Genomic DNA, 19,762 nt, shown 5'->3' on the forward strand with positions numbered 1-19,762 from the left:
TTGACATCTTCATCTCAATTTTACAATTTTAGCTAAGTATCTATATTAAATTGCGTTTTATTATTTTCTTTTTTTTTTTTTTTTTTTTTTTTTTAAAGGATTTTCTTATTTATTTATTTATTTATTTATTTATTTTTGGCTGTGTTGGGTCTTCGGTTCGTGCGAGGGCTTTCTCCAGTTGCGGCAAGCGGGGGCCACTCTTCATCGCGGTGCGGGGACCGCTCTTCATCGCGGTGCGCGGGCCTTTCTCTATCGCGGCCCCTCCCGTCACGGGGCACAGGCTCCAGACGCGCAGGCTCAGCAATTGTGGCTCACGGGCCCAGCTGCTCCGTGGCATGTGGGATCTTCCCAGACCAGGGCTCGAACCCGTGTCCCCTGCATTAGCAGGCAGATTCTCAACCACTGCGCCACCAGGGAAGCCCTTATTTTCTTGTTGCTAGTGTTTAGTGTAGTTTCCTCCAATTTGTAGATAATACCATGTTGGCCTGAAGACAGTCATTATTTTTGTTTGAATTTTTTTTTCTAGGCTTGCAGATCAGATGAGAATGTTGAATTTTCTTCAGTGGTTTGATCTGCTAAAGGATATTTTCTCTAAGTTTACAATTTTCCTACAGAGAGTTAAGGTAAGCTTATGTGATTATCAGTTTGTCCAGAATATCCATCCCTAAAGTTAAGTCATCTTTCTAGATATGAAAATTAGAATAAAACAAAATTTCTTTGTTTCTGTAATTTTTCTAAAGGGTTTTAAATTAGATTTGAAGTGATTCAGAGTATTTTGGTACCTTTTTATAATTTTGGATGATATGTTTTATTTTAAAAGAAATATGATGTTTACTTGGCATTAAATATTATACAGTAATATTTCCTTTTGTGATTTTGTGATGCTTGAATCTCTGTAGATTATCTAGAATTACAATATTGTGAAACACTCAAAAATCTATCCCAAACCACTTAATTTTTCTAGGAATTTAATGTTGATATAATGGTATTTTTTAACATATGGTTCATATTTAAATTGCTCTACTAATGTTCTTTATTGCAGGGTTTTTTCTCATTTTTCAATCTGGAATCCATTCATGTATCATGCATTGCATTTAATTACTTTGTCCCTTTGGTGAAACAACTTAATTTTAATCCAGTCATTATAAGGAAAAGAACACATGCCACACAGCATTTTTCAGAAGAAAAAACGTCACAGACTCTAATACATGTTGGTTGGGATTACCAACATGTCATAACTGTGTTTTAATGAGACAGTCATTAGGAATTACTGAGTATAACAGGCTGTTTGTGAAATGTGATATTCTTTGAATTATCAGGTGTCAATATTGTATTTATGTCCTAGTTAACATCCCTGGCATCTCCTGAGTTTCATGTTAAAAATGATCTGGGGGACTTCGGTACTTATCTATGATATGACTTCCTTATTGACTTTGACATGCTCTAAGTCACATACATAAGCTTTCCAGTCAGAGTGAGAAAAGTTTTATAAAATGTGATTCACTATACTTAATTCAGACTCCTACCAAATGTTGATCCTATCCATTGATAGAGATAGATAGCAAACCTTTATCTGTGGATTGCACAGTAACGAGGCCTTGTTTTCACTTTTTCTTATTTTCCTACCATGACCTTATCACACACATTTCTGGATATATAGAACTCCTACATTGCATAGTTAGAACTGGCCAACTTTTTGCCAGTAATTTTTAAGTAGCTATCTTACTTTTAGGTTCTATATCAGTTAAACTAAGCCACAAATTATTATTTGATGTATGTACAATATGGGAACAGTGATTTGTCCTAATTGTAGCTTCTTATTTTCACATTTAGGCCACTTAAACTAATACTGTTGTAAAACATCTTTGAAGATGATGTTTAATCTTTAAATATAGTACTTTTTTCTTTGAAAAAGTTTGTGGTTCCTTGAGGGCATGATTTCGCTGAAAAATAATGTTAATTACAGCTGTTCATTTTTAATGAAGAATTTTTAAATAACTACAAATTGGAAAGAACCATGATGTCTAACAATAGAGGAATGGTAAAATAAGTTATGCCTGGTATATTCACTATCATGGAATATCATGCAGGCAAGGATTTTTAATGATTGAAGAAAATGCATACATTATAACATTAAGTTAAAAAGCAAGACAGAGACCTACTTAAATATATAGTCTGCTCTTAGCTATGTTAGAAAGATTTTTTTACCTCTTCATCTCCATAGACCAAAGAGACAGCTTGTCTTTTTAGTGGTTATCTTTAGGTGGTAGGATTATGTATAGTTTAAATTTGTGATTCATTCTTTTCTGTTTTTCCTAAGTTTTCTACAAAAAGAGGTATTACATTTTTTTAATTGAACTATAGTTGATTTATAATGTTGTGTTAGTTTCTGGTATACAGCAAAGTGATTCAGTTTTATATATATATATTCTTTTTTATATTCTTTTCCATTATAGTTTATTACAGGACATTGAATATAGTTCCCTGTGCTATACAGTAGGACCACTGTTTATCTATTTTATATATACTAGTTTGTATTTGCTAACCCCAAAATCCTAATTTATCCCCTGCCCCGCCACCACACCACCACCCCCGCCTCAGCTCTTTCCCTTTTGGTAACCATAAGTTTGTTTTCTATATCTGTGAGTCTATTTCTGTTTTGTAAATAAGTTCATTTGTATCAGTTTTTTTAGATTCTATATATAAGTGATATCATGTGGTATGTGGTATTTGTCTTTCTCTTTCTGGCTTACTTCACTTAGTATGATAATCTCTAGGTCCCTCCATGTTGCTGCAAATGACATTATTTCATTCTTTCTTATGGCTGAGTAATATTCCATTGTATATATGTACCACATCTTCTTTATCCATTCATCTGTCGATGGACATTTAGGTTGCTTTCATGTCTTGGCTATTGTAAGTAGTACTCCTATGAACATTGGGTTGCATGTATCTCTTCGAATTAGAGTTTTCTCTGGATATATGCCCAGGAGTGAGACTGCTGGATTATATGGTAACTCTATTTTTAGTTTTTTAAGGAACTTCCATACTGTTCTCCATAGTGGCTGCACCAATTTACATTCCCACCAACAGTGTAGGAGGGTACCTTTTTCTCCACACTCTCTCCAGCATTTACTATTTGTAGACTTTTTGATGATGGCCATCCTGACTGGTGTAAAGTGATACCTCATTGTGGTTTTGGTTTGTATTTCTCTAATAATTAGTGATATTGAGCATCTTTTCTGGTGCCTGTTGGCCATCTGTATGTCTTCTTTGGAGAAATGTCTATTTAGATCTTCTGCCCATTTTTTAATTGGGTTGTTTGGGTTTTTTTTTTTTTTTTTTGATATTGACTTGTGTAAGCTGTTTGTATATTTTGGAAATTAATCCCTTGTCAGTTGCATCATTTGTAAATATTTTCTCCCAGTCCATAGGTTGTCTTTTCATTTTGTTTATGGTTTCCTTTGCTGTGCAAAAACTTTTAAGTTTAATTAGGTCCCATTTGTTTAGTTTTGTTTTTATTTCCATTACTCTAAGAGACAGGTCCCCAAAAATATTGCTGTGATTTACAACATGTCAAAGACTGTTCTGCCTATGTTTTCCTCTAGGAGTTTTACAGTATCTGGTCTTACATTTAGTTCTTTAATCCATTTTGAGGTTTTTTTTAATATGGTATTAGAGAGTGTTCTCATTTCATTCTTTTACATGTAGCTATCCAGTTTTCCCAGCACCACTTGTTGAAGAGACTGTCTTTACTCCATTGTATATTCTTGCTGTATTTTGCCCTTTGTTGTAGATTAATTGACCATTTGTGCATGGGTTTATTTCTGGGCATTAATTGTATTTTGTATTTTTATTAGAATTCTTGTTTATTGTTTATATCCCATAGTTTAAGATGATTTGTATAGCTAAAAAAGAAAATAATCCTTAAATGCAAGCTTACATTCTTTCTTAAGAAATTTTTAACTCTTAAGTTTTCAGTTTGTTATGTGGACAAATAATTCTGGGCTATCATTTTAAAGACTTATCAATATGGTTACCAGATTATTTCATTCATTACTCTCAAGACTGAAAAAGTTTATTTTAGCGGTTCTGGTCTTTAAACATGAACTTGACTGTAAACTGCTGCAATATGAAAGTTCAGAAAATAAATCACATACCTACTGTTGAATCTACTATATATTGTAAAATCTTCTGGCATTCTTAAGCAAGAATGGCTCTGGTCTTGGAAAAAAATAATCAGCAAACCTTTAAAACTGTAGGTATGGTGAAAACAGTGAAGAAGAACCCCTAAGAGAACACCTGATACACTGTATATGGAAAGTTTATTGTATTAGCTAAGATGTTGTCAGTTAAAAGGGGCAAAGTATTCAAATGAAACTAATTTAAACAATAAAAGAAATGTATTGGCTTAGGGAATTTAAAATAGTCCAAAACAAGGATAGGCTTCCTTGGTTTTAATCCACTGGGCTGATTTAGGTTACTGTGGTCAGAACAATGCTATGCACTGCTTGCTTTGGGTCTGGATTTTCTTCTCACTTCTGAACTAATCCTGTGGCAAAGAGGTTGGGAGTATACTGTGTGGGATACGCAGGACTAACACCTGAAGCTGGAAGGTGGACTAAGTTTTGCATAGCTGTATTCCTATGGGGGAGGTATAGAATAGTTGTTGGGGAGAGAAAGACCATGTCCAAAGACCATGACCATTTTTTATTGAAAAAAATTTTAAGAAAGAAATCATCAAGAGAGAAGAGATAAGAAGAAAGGCAAAATGAAGATGGGGGAGATAGCACATCAAGATTAAGACGAGACAGTAGTGAGGATTAAAAGCAGCAATGGAGGAGTGTAGCAAGGAGCAAGTTTGTGACAATAGAGGAGTTACTGATCAATGGAGAAAGAAAATATGCAGTATCCACAGACACTCGAAGGCTCAGAATCTCTCTTGTATACTGTATGGAATATTGTATCACTTAGAGTGCATTTAGTTCCAAATAACAGGAAATACAGAGTGTTTTAAACAATTAAGGGGTTTTATTAGTTCATATAACTGAAAAATATCCATAGGTAGGTCAACCTTTAGGTGCTTGATAGAGAGGTTGATGATGTTATCAAGCCTTGGTTTTCTTTCTCTGTGTTTCTCTCAGTCTGTCTGCTGTGTATCTTCTTTAGCTTTAAGCTCAAGTGGTTCCATTAGCTGATTGGACTAGCTTAGACCCTGATCCTATATTTGGAGACTTAAAGTTGGAGTCTGCTTGCCTAGAACCATGTAGATCCTAAAAAAGAAATCAAGAGTTTTGAGAAAGGGGCAACAAATTACAAGAATGCAACCATGAATGTTAAAGAAGGAATGCCGCCCCTGTTTCTTAGTAGTCCATGAAGACATTGACTTACATAAATTTACTCTTAATTCATCTAGCTTTCAGTATTTATTAAGTACCTCCTATGTGCCCAATACTTACTATTCTAGGCAGTAGGATATAATATCTCATGGAGCTAACATTGTAGTGGAAAGAGACCTAGAATTAAAAAAATAAAAAGATAGTGGTAACTGTTATTTAAAGAAAACTGGTTAGTGGGATAGGGTTGCTGGAAGGAGTCATAGGAGGCTTCTTTTTTTGTTGTTTTTGATTCAGTTTTATTTATTTATTTATTTATTTATTTATTTTATTTTTTTGCCATGCGGCATGAGGGATCTTAGTTCCCCTACCAGGGATCGAACCCGTGCCCCCTGCATCAGGAGCACGGAGTCTTAACCACTGGACCACCAGGGACGTCCCGGAGGCTTCTTGAGGAAGTAACAGTTGTGCAGGAACCTGAGCGGTGAGAAGGAAACATGTATGCAAACATCAAGGTGAAGAACATTCCAGGCAGAGGAAACAACAAAGGCACTGAGATGGGAACAGTGGAATTTAGAAGAATAGGAAGAGAACCAGAATGTCTGGAGAGCAGTGAATGAGTGAGAAAAAGGTGTAAGATGAGGAGAGAGAGATGGATTTAAGGGTAGGTACGGTAAGGAATACGGATTGTTTTTTCCTTTTAAGAAAGCACAGCAGGACTTCCCTGGTGGTGCAGTGGTTAAGAATCCGCCTGCCAGTGTAGGGGACATGGGTTTGATCCCTGGTCTGGGAAGATCCCACATGTTGCGGAGCAACTAACCCCGTGCTCCACAACTACTGAGCCTGCGCTCTAGAGCCCGCAAGCCACAACTACTGAGCCCGCATGCCACAACTACTGAAGCCCGTGCGCCTAGAGCCCGTGCTCCTCAACAAGAGAAGCCACTGCAATGAGAAGCCCGTGCACCGCAACAAAGAGTAGCCCCCGCTCGCCGCAACTAGAGAAAGCCCGTGCACAGCAACGAAGACCCAACGCAGCCAAATAAATTAATTAATTAAAAAAAAAAAACAGTGAATATTTGTTGAATGGATGATTGGATACTGGTTGCTCTGTTCCAAACACCCCCCTTTAAAAAAAATAAAAAAGAAAAGAAAGCACATCAATCAACGAACATGATCCTCTGACAGGCAAGTTATGTTTACTGTAACCTATTTAAGAAGTTAGAGAAATATGCAGTATATTTTAGGGAGATTTCCATTTACAAAATTAATTTGTAAATGGAGCCCTATGTCTAAGCTTTAGGGAACCCATCTCTCTTGAGCAATTCTTTTTCACAAGTCACCTTTACTGTGCAATAAAAGAAATTCTGATATTCATGACCTTGACTCATTTGTAAGATGTTCAAAAGTACATACACAGAGTTCACTTTTGGAACCTTTAGGTACAAAATATTTTAAATCCTTTAAAAATGTATCCTGTTTTCTTGTAGGCAACGTTAAATATCATTCACAGTGTTGTTCTCTCAGTTCTTGACAAAAACCAAAGGACTAGAGAATTGGAGGAGATTCCGCAGCAGAAGAATGCTGCAAAAGACAATTCACTGGACACGGAGGTGGCTTATTTAATCCATGAAGGCATGTTTATAAGCGATGCATTCAGTGAGAGTGAATTAACACCTATAGCAATTGACACTACCTCTCAAAGAAATGCATCTCCAAATAGTGAGCCCTGCAGCAGTGATTCGGTATCCGAACCAGAATGTGCTACTGATTCTTCATCCAGCAAAGAGCAGACATCATCATCTGTTACTCCAGGAGCTGTGGATATTATGTGAGTATGGTGACTGCTGCCAAGTTAACAAGATTTTGAGTCATCTTATTAATGGTTCCAATAAGATTGATTATTCAGTTTATTGAAAAACCGTGTACACTTTGGTCTTTTGGAATTTAATTTAACAAAATTAAATTAATTTTCTGAAACATGTATCTTTTTGAAAATATATGCAAGGTAAGGAGGTGAGCATTGGAAGTAATTGAGAATTGTAGAATTTTAAGGCTGGGAAGGAACCATTTAATTAAATGCCCTCAATTTGGAGAGTTCAGATGACTTACTTAAAGTCATTAGTGGCAGGTCAGTATTTCCTTGGTTATGTTTCTTTCTTTTACTATGTCGCCTTTGTATTTTGTATATAGTGAAAATCTGTTTGATTTACAATTTTCAGTTTTTCAGACATGAATTTCCAAGTGGGTCGCACTATCTTTTTAAATATTACTTTTTTAAACTTATTTTGAAATAATTTCAAATTTACAGAAAAGTTGTCAGCATTGTACAAAAAACTCTCATATATCCTTCATCTTGCTTCCCCAGTTAATGGTTAACCACATTGCCCTCTTTCTCCCTTCCTCTCTCTTTCTCGCTCTCTTTTCGTCTCTCCTTTCTTTGTCTCTCATGTTAAAATTTTTTCTCAATCATTTAACAATAGGTTGCAGACTTGATGTTCCAAATACTTCAGTGTATATTTCCTAAATACAATAACACTCTCTTAGATAACTACAGTATACCAATTAAAATCAAGAAAACATTGCTGCATTATTACCATCTAATGCACAGACCCCATTCAAAAAGTTCACCAGTTGTCCCAATCATGTTCTGAATAGGAAGAACAAAAATAAAACAGCCAATAAAATCTTTCTGGTCCAAGAACATTGTTTGTATTTTGTTATTATTAAGAATAATAAGAACTCAGTACTTTTGTTCATTTTGATGTAAGTCAGCTTATAGCCCAGGAGCTTATAAAGGTTGCAGTTATAGTGTAAAGTCAGCTATAATACCTCCCCCTCCCCACCATAAATCAATCAATCAAACCCTGAACTACATATTAATAAAATTTTTTCTTCTCTGTTCTGGCTTATATTTTCACATTTATTAGTTAGGGTTCAGTCTAAAACTGCTGTTAAAAGAGATGTAAAAACATCTGTAGCTTAAACAATATAGAATTTTGTTTCTCTCCTGTAACAATTCAGAGGTAGGAGGTCCAGAGCTGAGAAGGTAGCTCTACCATCTCATTGTGTAGCTTCCCTCTGTGCCTTAGGTTTTATCATCTCATTTCAATCTGTAGCAGCAGGAAGGAGAGAATAAAGGCTGGTACTCTCCTTACTTTTTTGTTTTGTTTTAATCTTTTAATTGGAATGTGATGCACATATAGGGAAATGGACCAGTTATAAGTGTTCAGCTCAATTTATTATAACAAAATGAACACCCTGGTGTAATCACCAAGGTTAAGAGATAGAACATTACCAGCTCTCTAGAAGCCCCCCCTTGCCACTATGCTTTCACTTTTCCCCCCAAAAAAACCATTAAAACTATTGGTTTTTCCAGGTTTTAAACTTTATATAAATGGAACCATAAATGGAATCATGTTCTTTAGTCTCTAATTTCTTTCATTCCACATTATATTTGTGATATTTTTCTAAGTTGTTGCATGCAGCAGTAGTTTATTTGTGCATAAATATTCCACTTCTGACTACACTACAATGTATTTATCATTCTGTTGTTGATGAAATTTGGATTATTTTCAGCTTGATTGTTGTGAACATTCTTGTAGATGTCTTCAGTGTACATGACATAAGTATTTCTGTCGAATATATACCTAGGAATGAATAAGTATTGTGAATAGTCAATTTAACTAATGCCAAACAATTTCCCAAAGGATTGTACTCCTTTACAATCCTATCAGCTGTGTGGAAGCATTCCTATCACTCCACATCTTCATTCACTCTTGGTATTGTCAGTGTTTTACATGTTAGACATTTTGGTGGATATGTCCCAGGTATAGTAATTTAAATTTTTATTTCCCTGATGATTGGTAAGAGGGCATTTTTCATATATTTATTGGCTGTTTGGATATCCTCTTCTGTGAAGGCCCTATTCAAATCCTTTGCCCACTTCTCTATTGGTTTGCCTTTTATTTCTTATTGATTTATGGGTGTTCTTTATGTAGTCCCAACACAGCCCTTTGTCAGTTGTCCATACTGCAGATATCTTCTCCCACTCTGTGGGTTGACTTTTCACTCTCTTATTGGGGTCTTTGGTGAACAAAATTCTTAATTTTAATATCTTATGATTCAATCTTTCCTTTTATGGTTTGTGCTTTTTTGTGTGTCCTATTTAAGAAATCTTTCCCTACCCTAAGACTTTGATGATATTCTCTTATGTTTTTTTCTGGAAGCTTTGTTGCTGTCCCTTTCACATTTAGATCCACAATCCATCTGGAATTGATTTTTGTGTATAGTGTGAGGTTGTTGTCTTTTTCCTCATGTGGATATCTTTTTGACTTCACACCATTTATTGAAAAGACTGTCTTACCCGTTGCTCTATAGTGCCACTCTTGTCTTAAATTATATATTCATATATGTATGAGTCTGTTTCTAGATTCTGTTTTGTTCACTTGTCTGCTTTGCACCAGTACCATTAAGTAAAATTGTATTAGTTATGATCGCTTTTTAATTAGTCTTAATATCTGGTAATTTCTCCTACCTTTTATTCTTCTTCCAATATGCCTTATTTATGTTGCAAATCCATATACATTTTAGATTTGTTAGTTCCCTGTTGCTTTCACGTAAACTTGTTCATGTTTTATCCTTTCTTTTTAAGAGTACAATTCAGAATTTGCAGTCCCACATCCTAGTGGCTAGAATATTATCACATGTCTGTATCTAGCTGTAAGAGAGGCTTGAGAGATAGTCTATAGCTTGTTGGCTATTCGATAGCTAAAACTATTATGGCAGAAGTGAGAAACGATATTAAAAGATAGCTAGAAATCTGCTGTACTATTTGAGATTCCTTTAAATCAAATGCAGCCTCATAGTTTTCATCCCTCCCCTCCCACCTCCATTGTGGCTCACTATACACTTTGGAGCTTCTCTGGCTTTCCACAATGGCATGCTCCCATAGCATGATAACAGAGGTTCTGTAGGTGGTTTCTTCTGTGTTTCATAGGCACATAAATGTCTGGGAACTACCCACCCCCAAGGGACAATGGATTGATTGAGTATATTTATACACGTGACCCTAACTAGTTCTTTCTTGTATCAAGTGTTTTTGCAGTATGTAATTGTGTCATGGATACAGTACATGCAGAAATGATGTCTGATTTTTTATCTATGTTGTAGATTTTCCATATTTTCTTACATTATCAAAATAGTCTACAACTTTGTAAGTTTATTCCAATGCAGACATGGGCACAAAAGAGTAAATAATTTCTCATGCAGGAAATGGGAAAGGAAAAATAATGGAAAGGATTAGAAAGTTTTGTAGGTTTTTAAACTTTTTTAATTTAAATTAAATTGTGGTTAAAATAAAAACATATAAAGTTTACCATCTTAGCCATTTCTAAGTGCACAGTCCAGTAGTGGTAAATATATTCACACTGTTGTACAACCAATCTCCAGATCTTTTTGTTCTTGCAAATCTGAAATCCTATGCACATTAAGCAACAACTCCCCATTTCCTTCCCTACCAATCCCCTGGCAACCACTCTTCTACTTTCTGTCTCCATGAGTTCAACTACTCTAGGTACTTCATATAAGTGGAATCATACAGTATTTGTCCTTTTGTTTAGCATATTGTCTTTAAGGTTCATCTATGTTGTAGCATGTGTCAGAAGTTCCTTCTTTTTTTAGACTCAGTAATATTCCATTGTATGTATATACCACATTTTATCCATTTATCTGTCAGTGGACTCTTGGATTGCTTCCATCTCTTGGCTGTTATGAATAGTGCTACTGTGAACACGGGTGTGCAAATATATCTCTTTGAGATCCTGCTTTCAGTTCTTTTGTGTACATAGCCAGAAGTAGAATTACTGGATCATGTTTGTGAGGTTTTGTTTTTTGTTTTTTGCTTTTCCCTATTAACGTGAAAGAGATCCATTAGACTTAAATGTTTTAAAATCTTTTAAAAAAGCAAAATTACAAACAAATAAATGATTTTTTTAGAAAACCAAACTTCCCAGCTTTTAGGATTGTCACCCTATTTTCTTAAAGACTTAAGTTGTTTTTTTTTTGCTATTTCCTGTTTATATCTTTGTGAATTGGTGGCATATTGGCAAGAGTTCCAAATTCTTAGTCATTCCCTTACGTAGGGGCAAATTTTAGAAATCCTTCAGAAAATTGAATTTACAATTGAAATAAAATTTTAACTTTGAAATTTAAGCAAACAGTTTTATGGGTGCTGGTATTGAAATAGCACTTGGACTGTTTATATAGAAGCAAATGTTGCAGTAGAGGAAGTTTATCAGATTAGAAATAGAATTAGACTAGTTCTGGGTTCTAGTCCCACCCTCTTAACCTTGTGACCTTGGGTAGATCACTTAAACTTTCAAGATTCAGTATCCTCATCTGTAAAGTAGAAATTTATCTATCTGTCTCAGAGTGTGAGAACCAAGCAAGATACTGTATCTGAGAGTATTTAAAAAATATTTATCCCTCCATTATTTTAAAGCACTAGTAAGTAAATTTAATGATATAATTTTAAAGGATAACAGGTAATAACTTTCTTTAATACCTTAACCCAGTGAGAGTAGTGGTTTGCCTCAAATTAATATACATCAGATCCTCTTTGAAATATCTTTGAAAGTTATTTTAATTCAACTGAAACGGAGAAAAATTATGCTAAGGTACTTCACTTGGTTCGTGATAACACTAAACTGACTTGTTGGCACAGAATCAGTGGTCTTTATACATGCCCTGGGGAAAAATGTATAAAAAACAGGAAGTCTTACATTTCTTCCTCAAAACTGGAATAAATGCATTACATATTATAAATACTCCTATTTAATTGTAAGTTTCTTGAGAACAGTATTCCCTCCAGTGCATAGTAGTTAAACACAGTAAATACTCAGGAAATATTAGTTCAGTTGATCTGACTATTAATAGTCATTCATAATTATAAGTAAAAAGAGGACCTCTTTGTTCCTTCTTTCCATTCCTTTCCTCTTCCTTCCACTATGTCATCCTAGGAACCTGTGCACAACCTGCCACAGCTACGCCCTTGTACCTAATGAGAATTTCTTTTGCTGTAGTTTTTGCAGAATTTCCAGTCAGAGTCTGAACTAAGTATTAAAAATACTACAGCAGAGAGAGAAAATTATTCTTATATAAGATTAGGGTAAAATATATTTGTGTTATCTGAGCTTGTTTATGTGATGCTCTACCACAAAAATAAAAGTATATGATACATCACAGAATTTTCCCTCAAATGTAAATTTTACAGCTTTTTGTTTTTTATTGGTATGTCATCTATGGCGAACAGTGTGTTCACAACTTTCCTTGACTTAATCTCTTTCTGTCATTTTCAGGGTCAATGAAGACATGAAATTAACTGACTTAGAGCTGGGAAAGCTGGCAAATAATGTCCAGGAGTTATTATATAGTGCCTCAGATATATGCCATGATCGAGCCGTCAAATTTCTCATGTCAAGAGCAAAGGTTAGTTGTTTTGATAAACTTTAGATATTTTATACATAGTAACATTATTTTAAAGATCTGGAATATATCCTCGCTTGTGTCCCTATTCCACATAATGCATATTTTTAACACTTAATAAGGTACTGGTGTGGTCTATTAAGGAGGTGTTGAAATGCAAAATAATCCAAATAAAAGAAATAGAAAAAGTTAAGCATGCTTTTCAAATAAATGATTAAAAGACTTATTTTGAAATATAATACCTTAATAATTAATTTGAAATTAATCTGCTGTTTATATACATATATATGTGTATACCTAGCCAAACAATTTATTAAGAAAATTAGTTGTACTCCAATAGTATGAAAATTGTATAGTATGATCTGAATTTATTTGAGCTACTGTATTACAAAGGGATCAGAATAAAATTTAGACATCTTAAACTTTTTATGCTTGATTTCTGGGACTAAAGTATTGGGAAATTTCATTTAAAATTGTTTTAAAATAATTTTTAGGAATTAATACAACTATTATAAAAATTAATTAATATTAATATTTGTTTAAGTTGGTTTTATAGCTCATCCATATTTGGTGTTATACTAACTCTCATGATTTTTGTGTTATCTTTAAAATTTAGGATGGTTTTCTTGAGAAACTAAATTCCACAGAATTCATAACACTTTCCAGATTAATGGAAACATTCATTTTAGAAACTGAACAGATCTGTGGAAGAAAAAGCATGTCATTACTTGGAGCACTTCAGAGCCAAGCTAATAAATTTGTAAACAGGTTTCATGAAGAGAGAAAAACCAAACTCAGGTATTATTACCATGTCCATTCTGTTCTTCATTTTTTTTCCCTTTTCTTTACAAAACACAATTATATTTAAAAGAGGAAACTTCATTAATTGGCCAGTTAAAACCCCTGACAGATTTTTTTCTTTTTAATTAAAGACAGATTGTGGAATTAAAATCATATTTCTTGGCTTTTGAAAGTGGAGTTAGAATGTTTAGTTCCATTAAAGTACTTACCAGGAAGATCCTAATAGATTGACTTTTCCTTTCCCACTCAAAGTGAAGTTAATTATGTTTTACCACTCTTCTTGACTAGGCTAAGAGACATAAAAAGAGAAATATTTTCTGAAACTATTCATACTGTTTATGAATGATTTCAGTTTATTAAGGTGTTCAGCACTTTTTAAAGTCTTACGTACTAACAACAGGTAATGGCCATGATTATTTAAAAACTCAATACCTTGTATTGCATGGGCTCTACTTGAATTTAACTAAGATACATGTAGTCTTAAATATATAACAAAAGTCTTATGTACTCACCCAGCTCTTCCTTTTCTTTTCACCCAAGGAGATTATTAAAGTTTATCTTCCTTTCTTTTTACTTTTGAATAGCCTCCTCTTAGACAATGAGCGCTGGAAGCAAGCTGATGTTCCCGCAGAATTTCAGGATCTTGTTGATTCTATAGCAGATGGAAAGATTGCTTTACCTGAAAAAAAATCAGGGGGTATGTGTACTCTTTCACACACTCTCTTTCAATTTTATATTGTTTGTTCATTTTGTAGGAGTGCTTAATATTTCTTTGATTGATAGTGCTTCTTGGGAAGCTTAGAACTAATACTCCCAGCTTAGTAAGTAGTTGATTGGAAAAGTATGTGGTAATTTATAATAATAATTTCAGATATTTATTGAGTATTAACCATATCCAGACACTGGACCAAGTGCTTTACATGCATTACTCCAGTTTACCCTCACAACAACCTATAATAAAGATACTATTTTTACCTTGTTTAATAGTGAGGAGGCATGAGGCTTCCAGGGATTAAGGAATTTGGTACAAATAAAGATCTGGGATTTGAAACCAACTTTATATAATTTCATAGCTATGTTCTTAACCACTGTACCATATTGTTTAGAGACATGTATTCTTTTATTGGACACTAGTATGCTTCTACTATGTGTCAGATGTTGAGACATAGGTAAGAGGTATAATTTTACTTTAAAAGGTCTAAGTCTGATGAAAAATATATTTATTATCAATCACAAGTAATATAGTAGTGATATGATAGAGAAAACCAAAATATAAAGAACTGTAGAATAAGAAAACTATGAAGGAGACTACAAAGGAAGGGCAGAGAGGTAGGACAATCCAGAAAAACACAGAAGTTAAAAAATTAGAGTTTCAAGAAGAAAATTGTCATTTGTATCAAATGTCAATTGGGTTTCTTATGAAAGACATGCAGTGGCTAGAGATATTTTTGTGTATCAGTTAAAGTGGAGTTATCATGTGTTAATAATATAAATTTATGTACAACTCATCCTGTAATACCAGATTTGAAATTATGAAGTTCTTGAATAATTTTTAAAGTGTTTTTTTGTTGTTGTTGTTTTTAATAAATTTTTATTTATTTATTTTTGGCTGTGTTGGGTCTTCGTTGCTGAGCACGGGCTTTCTCTAGTTGGGGCGAGCGGGCATTTCTCTTCGTTGCGGTGTGCAAGGCATCTCATTGTGGTGGCTTCTCTTGTTGCAGAGCACGGGCTCTAGGCACGCGGGCTTCAGTAGTTGTGGCTCGTGGGCTCTATAGAGCAGGCTCAGTAGCTGTGGCGCACGGGCTTAGTTGCTCCGTGTCATGTGGGATCTTCCTGGACCAGTGCTCCAACCCGTGTCCCCTGCAATGGCAGGTGGATTCTTAACCAATGTACCATCAGGGTAGTCCATATACCCTGCTTCTGTCTTTTGTTTTCCTCTGAGAAAGAAGAAAGGATATGCTATTAGAAATCCATTAACATTTTACTAGTTCATGCAGAGTTAAGGATCCTTGGTTATTATTCATGCACCCATCATCTATTTATTGAGTTACTAGCTACTTAGCTAGGCATTGGGGAGATGAAGTTTAATGGATAGCAGTTAATATTAATTTGGTGCTTACCTGATGCTAGAGAGTTTTTTCTAAGCACTTTACATTGTTATCCATGAGCTAGACAGTGTTAGTATTCCCATTTAACAAATATGGAAACTGAGGCACAAAGAAGTTAAGCAACATGCCTAAGGTTACCTGGCTAGGAAGTGGTAGAGCTGGGATCCAACTGCAGGCAGACTGACTTTAGGGCCCTTCCTCTTAACTACTGTGCTAAGCCATTTCTCTGCAGTATTGAGAATTGGTTAAGACACAACCCCTGTCCTCAAAAAACTTAATCTGACATACAGAGTGAATTGTGATTAGAAATTATATCACACTGAATTTCTTTCCTTGAGAGAGATGAGGAAGTAGATATTTAATGTCTTAGAACAAAAGGATTTGAAGCTTAGGGAAGCATGATGACTTACTTGCGCATGGTAATCTGTTTAATTTGGCTGATTCAGGACAGTATTCTTTTCACCTCAGTATGCTGAATTTTGTTTTTTAATGATAAGAAATACCACATGCTGAAAATAAAGTAACTTTTGGATTAAAATCTTGAAAAGTAATACATAATCTCTCCATTGAATTTAGGAATTAAGTTGTACTCTAAGGGTTATAATAAAGAAAAGATAACCAGTTGAAATGCTAGTTCTGCCTTTCCCAACTAATAACATTCTTTTTCCTTTACTTCTTATCGATCATCTGCCATGTGCCAGACCTAGAGGACAGCCAGTTCGTAAGCATTATCTCTTTCAGTAACAACACTGAAAGGTAGATATTGTTGTCCATGTCTAATGGATACAGATATTGAGATTCAAAATAAGTAATTGGCCTAGTCTTGCATCCAGTAATTGGCAGTACTGGAATTCAAATCCAGATTTCTCTGATTCCAAATGCAGTATACTTTATTTACTTTGTGCTGAATTGTTTCCCAAGAAGTAGATTTATTTGCAGAAATGAGAGAGTTTCAGGCCCTGAATAGGAACTTTTTCAGTTTTTTCCAGTTTAAATTTTTTATCCAATATTTTGTTTCATCTTATACCCATGTCTCTTTATTCGCTTTACTCTCTAGCTACAGAAGAAAGGAAACCAGCTGAAGTTCTCATTGTCGAGGGACAACAGTATGCTGTTGTTGGGTGAGTGACACGTTTTTCTTCATTAGTTGAATCAAGTATTTAAAACATAGGTCTTTTAGTTACCCCTTGATGTCAATTGGAAATTTTGGATTAACAATTGTAAATCTTACAAAGAATTTTAAAGAAATTTTATGGATTCCTTTTTATTTTTCTATATTTTGTAGTATTCTTTATCCATTAGGACTACACTGGCTTAACAAAAAAAGGGGTTGGTTGATTTTTCTCATGTAACAAGAACCTAGAGGTACATAATCCAAGGGTGCTATAGTGGCTCCATGATGTTATAAGTGTCTCAAGCTCTTTCTTTTTTTCCTGCAACTTTTTTAGTGTGTAGTATACAGCATAGTAGTTGAAGTTGTGAGCTCTGGAGTCAGACTGCTTAGGTTTGAGTCCCAGCAGCTCTGTTACTTTGTGGCCTTGGGCAAGTTACTCTGTGCGCCTCAGTTTCCTTATTTATAAAACAAAATGTGGATAATAGTACTATACTTAGAATTATTGTGAAATTAAACAGGTAATTCATGTAAAGAATCTAGCACAGTTCTAGTACCTAACAAGAAGTTGATAGTTGTTGGTAGTTATTTCCATTATCGTCATTTGTCATTAGGTCTTTTACCAAAAACAGTATTTCAAATTCAAGTTACCTAAGAAAAATATAAATTCCAGTGTTGTTTGTCTAGTACTATATGCCTTTTATTAAATCGGTAGTTAAGATAATATCTTCACATACTTTAATTTTAATAACACTTCATAGTTTAGATATTTTCATATATATGATCTCATTTGATGTCTACAACTATGTTGTACAATAGACATTTCAGGGATTATTGTTCACTTTCTACAGTTAAGAGAATTGGAGCTTAGAAGTTTAAGTAGTTAATATAAAATTACCCAAATGGAGCCAGAATTAGAATAAAAATCTAGCTCCCAATATCTACACCAGAATTCTTTTTCACTTTTCTTCTTTGTTTCTGGTCACTAAGTAAGTCTTTTCTGAAACAGCCATCCCTTCCAGGAAGAATGAATGATCCTCTATTTGTAACTCTCTGTGCCTCTCTCATGGCACTTTCTGGTTAGTCTCTGAATTCCTCAAAGATGGGGATCATATCTTACCATTTTAATTTTTCTTAGTACCTAATAAGCACTCAAATAGTGTGTATAGAATTTATGCTTTTTCTCAACCTGTATATTATCCAAAACTCTGAAGTGCACCCATTGTAAGCTAAAGCTTCCATTCCTTTCTTCTCTGGAGTTCTTTTCCATTTCTGGTGGGACAGAGCTTTTTTCAACCTCCCTATAATCTTAGTCCTTCAATCTAATCATGATTTCTTTCCTTAATTACCCATTGCAGTTGGCCCTCTATATCCATGGGTTCCACATCCAACCAACCAGGATGCAGAACCCATGATTATAGAGGGAAGACTTTACTACGCCATTTTATATAAAGGACTTGAGCATGCATGGTTTTTGGTATCCACACGATGTCCTGGAACCAATCCGCTGTGGATACTGAGGAAGGACTGTGTCTTGTTACTCTTCCCTTGCTTGATGGAAATGGTCCCCTCTAGCTATCTGGCTTTCTTGCTCTTTAGGCAAAGAGGCCTCTGCCAAAAAACTGAACTCCCTGGCTAAAGGTGGAGTATTATATCTTCAGAGAGAAAATTACAAAAGATAAGCAATGGACTCCTGCCCAGTAAAGCAGACTCTAGGACTATGCATGGAGAGTAATATGTGGTCTGACAATTAAGCTGTTATAAAGGCTAGATACTCTCCTTCTTGAATCACTGCTCTCTTCAGACTTTCATAAAACATTAGTTTACATGGATCACTCATTTCTGAGGATCTCATTGAATTTAGATGTGCTGTAATGAATGGCTCTTTCTCCCTTAGTTTCAACCTTATTTAACCTCCCAGTAGTGCCTCTTTTCAGCTTATGACATGTCCTGATAATGAGCTGATAACTTTCTCATCTTTGGAGAAGCTTTTGTGATTTACAAATAAACTTCTTAGAAGATATATTGTTCTTAGAAGCCACAGTTTCTCTTTCATCTAAGAAATCTAGACTAGGTTCTCTTCATTAATTCAACATTTATGAGGACCTACTACCTAATCAGAAACACTGGTTAAGCTTTTTTCAGTGTTTCTAAATTGGCCAAGGAATGGGATACCTGCCTTATGGAAGAGACTTACCTTAGTGTGAATGTCACACAGAGAGTGATGTGCTCACAACACAAAATTTAAGGAGGTACCCTTTCTCAGTGTCATGCAAGTGATTACCTTGCAATTGCACAACCCTGAAATTGAGTGCCTCCTAAATTTTACACTCTAGGGATTTTTTTTTTTGGGGGGATCTTCCTGGACCAGGGATTGAACCCTTGTCCCCTGCATTGGCAGGCGGATTCTTAACAACTGCACCACCAGGGAAGTTCCTAAAGTTGCTATTTTTTTTTTTTAATATTTATTTGGTTGCACCAGGTCTTATTTATTTATTTATTTTTATATTTATTTTTGGCTGTGTTGGGTCTTCGTTTCTGTGCGAGGGCTTTCTCCAGTTGCGGCAAGCGGGGGCCACTCATCATCGCGGTGCGCGGGCCTCTTCACTATCGGGGCCTCTCTTGTTGCGGAGCACAGGCTCCAGACGCGCAGGCTCAGTAGCTGTGGCTCATGGGCTCAGCTGCTCCGCGGCATGTGGGATCCTCCCAGACCAGGGCTCGAACCCGTGTCCCCTGCATTAGCAGGCAGACTCTCAACCACCGCGCCACCAGGGAATTCCCCTCTAGGGATTTTCTGTTGCCTTACCCTAGTGCCTACGTCTACTCTGTTGCACTTATAGGTAAAACACATAATTTAACAGTTGCCAAGATCAGTATTGATTTTTATATGCCAAATCAGTTTGATTTTTCTTGTTTTGAGTGTC

At 35.1% G+C, this 19,762-nt stretch overlaps 1 protein-coding gene across 8 annotated transcripts in view; it reads left to right on the forward strand.

Moving 5' to 3' along the window:
* VPS54 (VPS54 subunit of GARP complex) overlaps positions 1-19,762 on the forward strand; it is a 150,463-nt gene that overhangs the window by 111,896 nt on the left and 18,805 nt on the right. For all 8 annotated transcript variants that reach the window (XR_009009908.1, XM_007189731.3, XM_028168407.2 and 5 more), the window contains 6 exons: positions 527-623; positions 6,824-7,164; positions 12,692-12,821; positions 13,435-13,616; positions 14,204-14,316; positions 16,785-16,848. Coding sequence is in view for 7 of the 8 variants with exons in the window: in XM_007189731.3 (XP_007189793.1) it covers positions 527-623; positions 6,824-7,164; positions 12,692-12,821; positions 13,435-13,616; positions 14,204-14,316; positions 16,785-16,848 (927 nt within the window). In the remaining variant the exon portion in view is untranslated. The remainder of the gene's footprint in view (positions 1-526; positions 624-6,823; positions 7,165-12,691; positions 12,822-13,434; positions 13,617-14,203; positions 14,317-16,784; positions 16,849-19,762) is intronic.

This window comes from Balaenoptera acutorostrata, chromosome 12 (genome assembly GCF_949987535.1).
Source record: "Balaenoptera acutorostrata chromosome 12, mBalAcu1.1, whole genome shotgun sequence".
NCBI lineage: Eukaryota > Metazoa > Chordata > Mammalia > Artiodactyla > Balaenopteridae > Balaenoptera > Balaenoptera acutorostrata.